Raw genomic sequence first — 13,894 nt, forward strand, 5'->3', positions numbered from 1 at the left:
AGTTGGCTACCCAGACGGAGGAGACCGGCCATAAGGAGACCCAGGACCAGAGCACGCAGACGCGTAAACGCGGAGGCCGTCGGAAATACGTGCCCTTAAACTATTTACAGAAAAACTTACACGCTTCCACTTGTACCAAAAAATAAATCTATATAATATAATATGTAATCTAAACGTGTGAATCATTAGCGGACCTTGCGACACCTTTACGTCTTTACTCTCCCACGAAAAGCGAATTGTAGTAAGTATCCTACAATATTAATAAAATAAACAATAAATAATAATAAATAAATATAAGAATACTTATTATTATTATTTTTAATTTCAATATTCCACTTGATGTCAAGCACGAAAGAACAAAAAACACTTTACATTTCTTCAGAGGCGCATACATTACACTAAAAACAATTTTCTAAATCTAAAAAAATATTTAGTTCAATACCACAGGCAAGTATTTATTTAAATTAAGCAAAAATATATTTGAATCAGTAAAATATATTGTTGAATAGTAAAATAGACAATATATTTTATTGATTCAAATATATTTTTGCTTAATTTAAATAAATACCTGCTTGTGAGTGTTGAACTAAATATTTTTTTAGATTTAATAATTTTTTTTCAATGTAGTGACATCGTTTCACGTGCACCACGCTCGGATATTATAGTGACAACGTAACGCATTGCACATATGCAAAATATTTTTTATATTGTCACAATAATGTAACGCATATTAGCTTTCAAACTTACATCTGCACTTGGCCCCTTCAAAATTTGCGCCCTGGGCAAAGGCCCCGCTTGCCCCCTTCGCCTTAGGCACGGCACTGTATATTTATATATATACAAAAAAGATCTGTTCCAAATTACAATTTTTATTTCAAATCAATATTATATCAAATTTAATCAACATTTTTAAATGTAAATTTAAAGATATAAGACAGGCAGTAAGAGCCAACTCGCGGATGACAGTGCGTTATCCTAACGAAACTAAATTTTTTCGTTAGGATTAAGTATCTGTGCACAAGGCACCAAATTTTACTTGGTCACGGCCAAGATTTAAAATATGAAATAAGCTCATATTTGAGATTTAATTTCAATAACCCTTTCACCCCCCTACGGAAATAAGTAAATGCAAGAGAAAAATATAGATCCGAAAGTCGCTGAATCGGGAATCGAACCCGAGACCTTTCGCTTGCCGGGCGACTGCTCTTCCAACTGAGCTATTCAGATTCTTTCGATTCCATACTTTTCTCTGCTATATGTAATAATGTTGATAAACAAACGCGTTTAAGCCCGCGATTCAGCGACTTTCGGATCTGTATTTTTCTCTTGCATTTACTTATTTCCGTAAGGGGTGAAAGGGTTATTGAAATTAAATCTCAAATATGAGATTATTTCATATTTTAAATCTTGGCCGTGACCAAGTAAAATTTGGTGCCTTGTGCACAGATACTTAATCCTAACGAAAAAATTTAGTTTCGTTAGGATAACGCACTGTCATCCGCGAGTTGGCTCTTACTGCCTATTTTATATCTTTAAATTTATATTTATATTACAGAGCCTTGTTAAAACTCTTAATTTTTAAATGTGTTTTGCTTAGTGGGAATGCCGTTGTTATGCCAAAATTATAATAATTCAAAAGTAAAAGGCTATATATATTGTTGCGTCCTCGGGACGCTTCTCGCTCAGTCACTCATACACAGTCACTCTCACTCGCGCGCGAAATAAAGACACTCGCGTAATAGGGAAATGAACTTTAATATAAAGACCCAATACACGAAACCAATAAAATATAACAAATAGTGCATTCGTAATGCAAAGAAGCTCCGGTCTCGGAAAACGTCCGCACGATGCGACCGCTAGACCAAATCTATCTAATGGCGTCGGAAAACATTCAAACGTCGATTGTCTATAAACAACCATCCTAGCGATGATGTTCAGGGGATGATAGTAAAGTGAAGTTGCACAGGGGATGCAAATCCAGGGACGTAACAATATGTATATATATTATAAAAGTATTTTCTCGCAGTGCTGAATGAAGAGCAAAATGGGCAGCTAATATAAGGAAAGAAAAGATTAGAACCTAACTAATTAATTCATTTCTTTATGAAGTTATTTGTTGACTTCGAGTTTTATATACATTTTTTAAATAAAATTATATATAAGGTAAATCGGGGACAAAAATAACAATTAAGAGTTTAACAAGGCTCTGTCATATAAATATAAATTTAAAGTATAAGACAGGCAATAAGAGCCGATCACGGAAGACAGTGCGTTATCCCAACGAAACTAAATTTTTCGTTAGAATTAAATATCTGTGCACAAGGCACCAAATTTTACTTGGTCACTGCCAAGATTTTTGCACAGATATTTAATTCTAACGAAAAATTTAGTTTCGTTAGGATAACGCACTGTCTTCCGCGATCGGCTCTTATTGCCTGCCTTATACTTTAAATTTATAAAAATAACAATGTTATGAAAGTAACAAAAGTCTCTTGCCAACTTACACAACGTGTTGAATAATTTCCCAAGTAACAAAGTGATTCACAAAGTCTATTTTTAGTCATTTTTGGTCTATGACATCAACGACTAATAATGGACGTTTATAAGACATCATTTTTTAGACCAAATAAAGACGTTATTTTGAAGATGTCTTGAGACGTCTTGAAGATATCTTAATTCAGTTCCTTCATTTATCGCTATGTGATGCATGATGTCCTTTGTCTCGCATGTAAGTTTTAATAAGAAAATTATGTAAAGCTGGCAAAAAGAGTTTATTAAGAGTAAAGTATCATAAATATATTTTTTATTGTAAAGTGTACTTGACAACAGAAGAATAATTTTTTAACAAATAAATTTGATCAAAATGACGTCAAATTGACATTATTTTGACTTTTCTGTTCTACTTGGGAACATATTGCTCTCAAAATATTAATAAAATATTTTAAAAATGTTATTTCAACATTACCAAAACCTCTAAATCGATGTCAAAGTTTGTTCATAATGATGTTGCATATACAATAAAACTGTACCTAGTGAGAAATGATCGGTTGAATCGATATCGATTCGATCAATTTAACATTGATTCGACGTCGAATCGCCGTCGATTTATCTATCATTTCTCGCTGGGTACATACTTTTGACAATTATGTTAGTGAAAATCATTATAATAATGTTGTGTAGCAATGTTTTTTTGTTTACTAGGTGTAACTCCATTTTGCCCCCCCCCCCCCCTCTCTAATTTGACATTTCAAAATTTTATTCTTTAGATCGTTTGTAGGTCGTTTGTAGGTGATGTTATATATTAATTCAAACGTTTGTAGATTGTAGATTAGTTTCTTATTGCAAAATAAAAAATAAAAATGACCGTGAAATTAGTCCCTCCGTTTTTACTTTTAATTGAAGTTTTGCAGAGGGTCAATCGGTACGGAATCGTTTGTTAATCATGACTATACATATTAATTAGAGCGTTTATTAGATCATCGTCTTTTGTACGAGACGGAATGTAAGGAGAAAGTCGGAAGCTGGACGAGAGGCGTTTGATCCACTTAACACGCGCGTAACGAAACAAGATCACAATATATATAATATATTAAAACCACAGTATTACAATTTATAATCCAAGAGAAATAATCCGAGAACAAATAAAACCGAGGACAAGCCGGGTCAAAAGTAGGAGAAATAATAGTTTGCAAGCAACGGTAAAAAGACGAGCTATCTTCCTCGAGAAAAACGAGTCACACTCTATTTGCGTCGATTAGTAAACGGAAAAAGAGCCTGACGGCCTCGCGAGAGGAGAGTTTTATAGGAGCAAAATTCGAGAATATTCGAGAAGTGTAGAACGTTCTAAAATCCGGTTAAGGACGATAAGGGCACATAGATGTAATTGGTCATTAGTACCACAATTAAAGTTTGTTATTTATTTTCATCGGTTTATTTGTCTCCTCTCGCGCGACCACGGTGTATATCGTTATCCTTTGCCTTTAAAGCGAGATAGAGCGAGCGCTTATTTTCGCAGGCGCGGGGACTTAGACTTATTTCCCTGCGGCCGAGCGCTAATTTGTTAGAATATAAGATCTTTTATTTCGTTATTGCATGAAGCATGCTGCATGAAGGACGCATGTTTTTAAGTAATTATTTTCCTTTCAGCCTTTATTTTGAGTTCGATTTCCGAACATCTTTTGAATAAATAATTTAAATAAATTTGTTAGATCATTGTCTGTTCGAAATTGGGAAATTCCTTATAATTAAATTATATCTTTTATTATTATACACCTAAAATAGATGTATATGTACACAAAAAAACGATTAAAAAAGTTCACCCGGCGAATAACAAGTAGGCAATAATTCTTCAATATCGCAAAAAAGCTATCAATAATAAAAACATTGCTCAACCAAAAGCAACGACTACCGCACTGATCATCGCTGTAAGAGACATGCGCCGCTCGATCACGTGGCTTCCGAAAGACAATCGATCCCGCTATCGAGCGTTTCGCGCATGTCAGATCCGTACTTATTTCGCGCAGATCACGGGGCAGCCAATAAAGACAAGCGCCCTCGCGTCACCTTCGAACATTTTAAATAAATAAAAATTAATTGGCGCATTATAATTAGTGGGCCTTCAGCGCCGCAATAATAAAAGGAGCGCCCACCAAATTGCGCCCGCTAGTCTTTCGAGTCTCAATACGCACAACCGCTATCAAACCGCTCAGAAAATACCGCAAATATTAATCGCTCACGCACATTGAAATCGATCTCGGCTTAACTTTAGAACTATTTGTATAATTATTGTATTGTCTAAGTTGTGTCAATTAAACTTTGTGTTAACTATCAAATCAGCTTATCTCTCTCGGACTCCTTGTCACGTTCGCACACATCGTTCTTTAAGGGGATGCCGGAGCGACGGCCGAACTCCGATAGGTTAGCACCACACATATCTAAACATATGCACGTATACAACACATACGCGTAAAAATGTTTTTAATATATAACTTTTTTATTAAACTTGCAATCTCACTTTTAATCGTTTACTAATAATTCTTCATATTATCCTTACCGCGTATACTACATTTTATGCACAGACAAACTGCAGAACTTTTTTATTAAATAAGTATTATTACGAACTGACACAAAGAAGCCGATAACAAAACTGTAATTTTTGATTTTTATATGATTTATATATGCAAACGTAGCTAGCTATATGATTTATATATGCAAACATAGCGCGGTCCGTTTTTATAAGTACTTTAATCGTGGAAAAGGATTTATTGATCAGTATAGTCAATAAAAAGTTATATAAAAAAAACTAAATATTCTCGCATTCGGTCGGTAAAAACATCATCCGACATCCCCTTAAATAAGTAATTTAAATAAATTTTCTCTAGAAAATTACTAAATATGATTTTGCTTTTATTTAAGAGACAACGATCTAATTCGTATATTCGTATCCAACAAATAATTCTGCCTCTTGAGCCAATTGAGCCTCTGAAAAATTGAAATAAGATTGAAATTATAAAAACGGGAGGCTAACTTCAAATGGCAGAAAGAAGTCTGAGAGAGGCCATGCCGGCGATTTTCGTGGGTTGCTTTTAGTAGGCCGTAAAGCAGCGCCTTGCATCCACTTTTAGAAATTGGAACTACTAGTCACATTTATTTATATCCACTTTTTGATTTGTGGTTCGCGTCCGTGCTAAATACATCCACTTTTAGATTAATAAAATCTAAAATCGTTTTTGATGCACATGTGTTCACATTTTATATCCATAAGTTATAGATACGAAATACATTTTGCATTTATATAAATAAATTAACAAATATATACATATATTTGTATTCAAATAAATAATTAAAAATCTTTTTGATGCACATGTGTTCACATTTTATATCCATAAGTTATAGATACGAAATACATTTTGCATTTATATAAATAAATTAACAAATATATACATATATTTGTATTCAAATAAATAATTAAAAATCTCCGTATGTTCACTAAAAGAGAAAGAAAGAGAACAAGTGAAGAGTAAAACGAGATGCTATTGTCACAGTTTTGCAATCTCTTACGCAAGGCTTTTTTTCATTTACTAGACAACACAAGCGCGCGCCATTGGTATTGTTTTAATTTTATTTTATAACTGTCACATTGTTAATTTTTGCGTTGAGCAGTTGCTTGATACTTTCAATTTAACAAAAAAAATCGAGATAAACAATCAGCACCGCAGAAAAGCGGAAACAATACTTGCGAGAATATCTTTCTTAAAAAAGGACATAATTTTAATTCCCGAATTTCTATTATGTATTACATAATTTTAGTTCGCCAAATTTTTATTATGTACATTACTTTAATTTGCCGAATTAATATTACGAATACATAATTTTAATTCGCCAAATTTATATTACTAACATAATTTTAATTCGTTTTCTATTTCTACCAGTTGATGGTCGTTTTACGCGGATGCGTACAGGTGCCACAATACAAAGAAGAAGAAGATTCGTTTTCTATGTACATAAATTTAATTCGCCGAATTTCTATTATGTATATAAATTATTTTAATTCCCGAATATCTATTGTACAAGTTTCAACGAGGGATCGTTGAAGGATGCCGGTTTCCCTAGATCGAATGAACGTACGCGCTTTTGAATCGTCTAAGAATCGCTTTATTTTACTTTGAACAAAATGCGTCGCGTAACAGAAAATGATGTCGCACTCTCAAAGACTGTCTCTAGGGCAGCGCGAATTTCTGAGCGCGCGTAGGGCGGCTGCCGATCGGCGTCGCGATTGGACTATATCAATCAGGCGATGTACACACGCCAATAAGCGGTGAGTGTACACGCAGGTTGCACGTGGTTCTTCCTTTTCGGAGTAAACATACACGGTGAGGAAATTCAAACATCCTCGAAGATTCCATTGTCCTCGAGAATTCGCTCCAAAGTATGAACGTATTAAATGAATCTTCAACATACCGCCCGTCTCGTATGCGAACAAATGCGAAACAAACTTGAATGAAGCGGGAGCGAATCGTCGAGGAGAATGATTACAGAAAATATACAGGTGAAGACGATTTTTACTGAGAGAATCGTCTCGAAGATTACATAAGTCTTACAACTTAGCGGCTTTGTCCGTTGCGGACGCGTTAAAGTTATCGCGAATTGACAGCCGGCATAATTGCGTAATTGGTCGCTTTAATGTGGACCGTGAGGTGCGAATGGTCACGACTCGAACGAGTCCATCAGATCCGGGATGGATCTGCTATACTCGGGTAAGCTCCCATTTGCTCGGAGGGAGCAGTGGACCTTTGACTAGTACTAATTCGCTTATTGCGAAGTTAGGAGACGGCTTGCACCACTTATTTCGCTGTTGAAGCGAATGCAAGTAATCCTGTGACCAGGCACGCCACATGGTTTCCTGCATGGCACGGACGAGTTGCCATTGCGAGAGCCTACGCGGGTCGATCGCGAGTACCGATTCCTCCGGAACGGCTACAAGGGGCCGTCCAATAAGAAAATAACCCGGGGTGAGCGCCGACAAGTCACCCGGGTCGTCGTTAAGCGGAGCGATAGGTCGCAAGTTAAGACACGCTTCTATTTTACAAAGAAGCGTCGCAAGTTCAGCCCTTGAGAACGAGTGGGAACTAACCGCGCGCCTCAGATGCGTTTTAAGGCTCTTGACCCCGGCCTCCCAAATGCCGCTAAAATGTGGAGCGGCGGAGGGAATGAAATACCAGTCCACTCCGTCGCCCGCGAGCGCGTTTTGCAAGTCCGTATCCTCTGATAAGGATTGAAAGTGTCGATGGAGCTCGTGGTTGGCTCCATGAAAGTTAGTGCCGTTGTCGCTATACATGTGACGCGGCAGACCTCGACGACTAGCGAACCTCTGATAGGCTGCGAGAAAGCCGGGCGTGGAGCAATCCTCCACCATTTCGAGGTGAATTGCCCTAGTGGCAAGACAAATAAACAGAACGATGTACACCTTTCTAGCCCTTTGCCCTCTACCGACGAATGAAATCACGTGGAGAGGGTCGGCGTAATCAACTCCACAGTGAGTAAACGGCGCCGAAGGGGTGACGCGAGCGGCGGGAAGGTTGCCCATGAATTGAGAAGACAGTTTAGCCGCGTGACGAGTGCAAACTACACATTTTCGAATGTGCGCCTTTACTGAACTGCGGTCTCCAATGAGCCAGTACCGCTGACGTAGCACACGGAGTACTAACTGTGCGCCCCCGTGGAGCGTGAGTCTATGAGCGCGATCAATTAGGAGATCGGATAGGTGATGTTTCGGAATGATTATAGGATGTTGCTCGTCATAGTTGAGCGCCGAATTCGTCAACCGCCCGCCAAGACGGAGTAAAGAGTCCTCTCCTAGAAAGGGACTCAATCTGCTCAACGAGCTCGAATGCGGCATTGTGCCGTTATTCTTTAATGAGTGCGTCTCCCGCTCGAAGAACCTCTGTTGCAGGTAGCACAACCAGAAGGTTTCCGCCCTCCTGAGCTTGTCGGCGCTTAGAAGAGCGGAGAGATGGGAGCGAGACGCACTCTTTCCTCTTGAACAAAGAATGAAGCGGTTCATATAAGCAGTCACGCGGACAAGCTTGGTCCAGGTGGAGAACTTATATGGGAGTTCCCATTCATCGGCCTCTTGAATATGGAGCGTCACAGGCCGTCTTCTCTCCACCGACATCTGCTGATTGGTGGCAGAGTCGAGCGGAGCGGAGACATCAAGAATCGGCCACGAAGTCGGTCTTCTGAAGCCATCGTGGACTGTTCCACCATAACGGGTGGGTAACGAGTTCGGAAGCGGTCAGACCGCGCGAGGCACAGTCCGCCGGATTGTCTCGAGAAAGAACGTGATTCCAACGAACGGAATCCAGACAGGTATGCACCTCGGATACGCGGTTAGCCACGTAGGTGCTCCATTTTGATGGATGTTGACGGAACCACGCGAGAGCGATGGTCGAATTCGTCCATCCGTATATTGGAATCAGAGATAATTTTAATGAGGTCAAGGTCCACTTGAGGTCTGTGAAGTTGGCACTCCTAAATGCAAATTTTGACATAAACTATATGGCATTTGATTGTCCAGAATTTGTCCACATTTGTCCATAAAAAATAATTTTTGTCCACCCTTGCAAAAAAAAAATTAAAAAAAAAATTAAAAAAAAAATTAAAAATTTTAATATCAGCACCTCTAAGTGTGTTTTTTATAAAATTACATACGGGATTCGATTGTCCAGAATTTGTCCGCAATTGTCCATAAAAAATTATTTTTTGTCCACCCTTGCAAAAAAATTAAAAACAAATGAAAATTTTTATCAGCACCCCTAAGTGTGTATTTTTTAAAATTACATACGGGATTCGATTGTCCAGAATTTGTCCGCAATTGTCCATAAATAATCATTTTTTATCCACCTTGCTAAAAGAAATTATAAATAAATTATAAATAAAAAGTTAGATCAAATTTCGTCACGAGCACTTATAAACACGATTATATTAAAATTACGTACAAAAATCGATTGTTCACCATTTGTCCACGATTTACCCGATTGGAATCAAATGAATCGCAGTTGACTTCCCAAGGAATTAGAGCCCTATCTCTTATAATTTCTCTTAGCCAATATGTAATTAAACTTGTATCATGTTTTTCTGATAAAAAGTATTGGTCGGATGAATTGATGCGTCACACACGTGCGGATATCTTTGAAATCCCGGTAATCGTTAATCTTGTCGGTGTAAATTCAAAAGACTCCGCGGTGTTTTACATAGGAACCGCGGCTTCTGTGTTGCGGGCTTCGCGGCATCTCACACAAAATCCGCGGTGTCTGTGATACGAAGTTCGTATTTTCGAGCGACTCAAAATCGTCGTTGAGATCTGATAAGTCGATTGTCGGCAAATTGTTATTGTCGGCGATCTCTGTTTCATTGCGTAAACCAATGAGAATTCAAATCCGCAAGGGGTATATAACCCGAAGAGTTTTGGTCAAGCTCAGTTCTGTTCTGCACGAGTTAATCGAATGTACGAAATTCTCGCACGTGTGGTTCGCGTCTCAGGAGTTTTCCCCAAGTGTAGTCGCGATTCGTCTGATCGGGACTCAGGACAAGGTGTGTGTGCCCCTAGGCAAAGTCCAAGAACTCAGGGTGCGTAGCACTCCTAAGCGGTGTCGCGAAATCAGTTACATTAAAACTGTGAATTCAATAGATACTTATACGGCAAATAAAGACTGAGATGAAGCGTAATCACAGCGTGAATACGAACATTATGACCTAACAAGATCCAAGGTAATGTACTTTATTTTCTTGTTTAACATTATTTTAAAAAGTTCGTATCAACAATTCATATGAAATCATTTTTAATAATTTTAAAATCTAAGAAGAAATTTCATACATTTCAGATCATACATATCGTAGCTAATACCATATGATAATTGATATCGAATAATATCAGTTTACTATATTTTAATCTTGAGCAGTATAAAACGATATACTCCTGCATTTAATCTTTTCAGTTTGTGGTATGTAGTCACATTATTTATATTATAATTTTGAAATATATAAATATATTGTAATTTTTAATACAGTTAGTATAACAATTTTTTTAAGTTTTGTGAATTATCATTTCTTTTCAGATGTTCTTACGAAAAAGAATATTTCGTATTTAATAACTTAAAATTACTGGAGATTAAGAAGATTTAGAATGTCCGACATTGAATGGTGCACATTTATTTTTTCCTGAACAATATAAAGATTGTATGACGTGAAACATAATAATACAACTCTTATAAACATTTTTTATAAATATAAGTTTACTTAATTTTTAATCAGATTGCAATATTTAGAATATTTTTAATTTTAGTTTTTAATATTTTTTCTATTTCATTTCAAAATAGCCTTACTCTATTCTGTTAAGTATTACATAATTTTAATTAAAGATTATATTGAATATATTGATAAGGATAATAGAATTAAAAGATAATTATGTAAAAAAAACTGAAATGCCTAGAAAAGCTTTTGTAAAGCCTGAAGTTATGTTATATGCGTTAAAGAAATGCAAACCGTTTGATAAAAATCAACAATTGAAGTGCCGTTCAGATAAAGTATGGAAAGAAGCATGTAAAATAATTTCTGATAAGTTATTGCCTGATACGCTAAATGTTTATGTTAGAAATAATAGATGGAATTTAAAAAAAGATTTGGAAAAACATTTCAATATCCACAAAAAAGATGAAGAAGAGAAAGCAGTAGATGATATTAATATTTCTAATCAAACTAATAGTAGTCAAGAATTTGAACCATACAATTTTCCAGAAAATGTTAATACAAAATTCCCAAAATTTTGGTTTAATTTAGAATTATCCAATGAGCAATGGAAATCTATATATCCTGTATCAAAAGTGTATAAAGAAAAAGGAACAAATGGTAAAAGATACAAAGTACTTAAAACTGGTTGGACGGATATAATTTCTAGCCTGTTTTTTTTTTAAATAAACTACCATGTGCTTATATATTTAAATATGGTAAGGTTTTTGAATCTACAGAAGCCGAAACATACTTAAAAATATATGGTTTTTGTAAGGAATGCGGTGCTATATTTAAGGCTCATACTTTATTTGAACCAGCTTCTGATACTGGTATTATCTTAAGAGTTTACACTGTGGACACTTCTGGAATACCACATGAAGAGAAACGAGCAGTAAAAGGAAATAAGCGAATAGCAATTGGAGAAGAGTTATTAAGTAAACAACCGAGACAATGGCGTAATAATGCTGTAAAAGATTTATCATTTGAACATCCTGAACCGCCGTATCTTCCCAGACAATGTACTTTAAGAAAAATTAAAGAAGAAGCTATCATTCGCAAATTAGGTATCAACAAATTTCTTGATTCTATCAGTTCATTAATTGAATTAAAATATAAAGGGAAGTACATAGAATACATAAAAGAAGTTTCTAAAGAGCATTTTTATTGTTTCTATTGGTCTCCAATGCAAATGAATTTATATAAAACTTTAATTAAAAAATCTGGAAAAATTGAAATAGATGCTACAGGAAAATTAATGAATCCAATTGTTAAATTAAATGGGGAAAGAAAACATATATTTTTATACCAAATTATTATAAAAGGCGAAAATGGTATTCAACCAGTTTTTCAAATGATATCAGAAAAACATGATACAAATATAATTACATATTGGCTAAGAGAAATTATAAGAGATGGGGCTCCAATTCCTCCGGAAGTCGACTGCGATTATTCAATGGCATTTTTAAATGTCATAAGTTTGGCTTTTAACGAACGTAACTTAAAAAGCTACATTTCTGATTGTTACCGATGGATTTGTAGCGAAATTTTGCAACATTTACTTCAAACTTATATAAGAGTTGACATTGCCCATTTAATTAAAATTGTTTGTCGCAAAAATGTATTTGATAAGAAACACCCAAAAGTAAAAGATTTTTTTGTAAGATGTATTGGTATCATGTCAATATGTAATAACATCGAAAATTTTACTGAATTACTGATATCAATATTTATTGTTGCTTACAGTCAATACGATGGCAAAGATACTGATGGTAATGATGTTATTTGTGCCACAAAACAATTCTATTTATTTGAAAAAATTAGAAATTTTACTTTTACAGACGATAGTGATAATGATAAAGAGTTTAATTATCCGGATGATTTAGATGAAAACAATAATTTGACTTCTTTTATAAACAACATTAGAGAACAGGCTGAATGTAAAGTTAATGAAAGTGTAGAGACTGATAGGTATAACGCTTTTTATTGTCCCGAACTTGTAAATCATTTAGTCAAATTGGCAAAACATTTTCCCATTTGGACAGAAATAATGACAGGATATTTTCCTTTAGCTTCCAGTGTAGCAACATCTTCTAGATGCGAAGCCTACTTTAAAGATTTGAAACATGCAGATTTAGGATCAAATTACAAACCATTACGCCCAGATAAATTTGTTGTTTGTCATATTGAATCAATTGAAAGTATATCAAAATTAGAACATGCTGCAATAAAACATATAAATGAAAAAATTGCATTGGTGCAAGATAATAATAAAATAGCAAATAAAAGAAAAATTGATTGTAATATATCAGATGAAAAAACAAAAAGTGTTATTAATAGTTATAGTTATTTAACAGAACAAGAGAATTGGAAAGGCTTAAATATTGAAGCATGTAAAAAATTTAAAAAATCGGAAGAAGTACAAATTCAAGCTGATCAGGAAGTGAATAATGATTTTATAAATAGCTCGATTACTCTATCAGAAAAATCCAACTTAACTTACGTAGATGAAGACATAAACAATAATGAAAATAAGGAAAATAAATTAACATTACGCAAAAAAGGTAAAACTAAATCTAAGCAGAAACCATTAAGCGAAAATAAAACTAATCGTCAAAGGGGTAAATATTTAAAGCCATGTCCGGATATTCATCTTATATATAATAGACCTTTAAGAAAACGAAAAGATGAAATATTGAAAAACGGGAGTAGCTGCAATGTAGTCATCATTAACAGCCAGAAGATATATATTAAAAACACGTGTGCTTTTGATTCGTTAGTTGAAATATTAGCAACTGCGTATTGTAATTATTCGTTATTTAAAAATTATTTAGACGAAAATCCTAAAAACTTATTTTTAAACTTTATAATAAAGTATGCTAACGAAGGTATTAACAGTTTACTTTATCAAGAACGAGCTGCTATTTTATGTACAATTTTTGAAATGCATAATGACATTGTTGACTGTACAACTAATCCCAATTGGTTAATAACTAAATTAGTAGCAGATTTACTAACTTTCGAAGAAGCTAGGAAATGTATAAAATGTGAAATAAAATTTAAGAAATTGTTTGTAATAGATGTAAATGAAACAAAAGTGTTAAGTCAA

The 13,894-nt window shown here is 35.0% G+C and overlaps 1 protein-coding gene across 1 annotated transcript; it reads right to left on the bottom strand.

Moving 5' to 3' along the window:
- Positions 1 to 7,246: 7,246 nt before the first annotated feature.
- Positions 7,247 to 8,674, bottom strand: LOC114943745 (uncharacterized). Its single transcript, XM_029319427.1, has one exon. The coding sequence runs from the start codon at positions 8,672 to 8,674 to the stop codon at positions 7,247 to 7,249; it is 1,428 nt and encodes a 475-aa protein (XP_029175260.1).
- Between the last annotated feature and the right edge of the window lie 5,220 nt (positions 8,675 to 13,894).

The sequence above is a fragment of the Nylanderia fulva genome, unplaced genomic scaffold (assembly GCF_048542155.1).
Source record: "Nylanderia fulva isolate GAGA-0341 unplaced genomic scaffold, ASM4854215v1 Scaffold109, whole genome shotgun sequence".
NCBI lineage: Eukaryota > Metazoa > Arthropoda > Insecta > Hymenoptera > Formicidae > Nylanderia > Nylanderia fulva.

Coding starts and splice junctions, on each gene's coding strand:
- LOC114943745 (XM_029319427.1), bottom strand. CDS start 8,674: ATGTCGGTGGAGAGAAGACGGCCTGTGACGCTCCATATTCAAGAGGCC.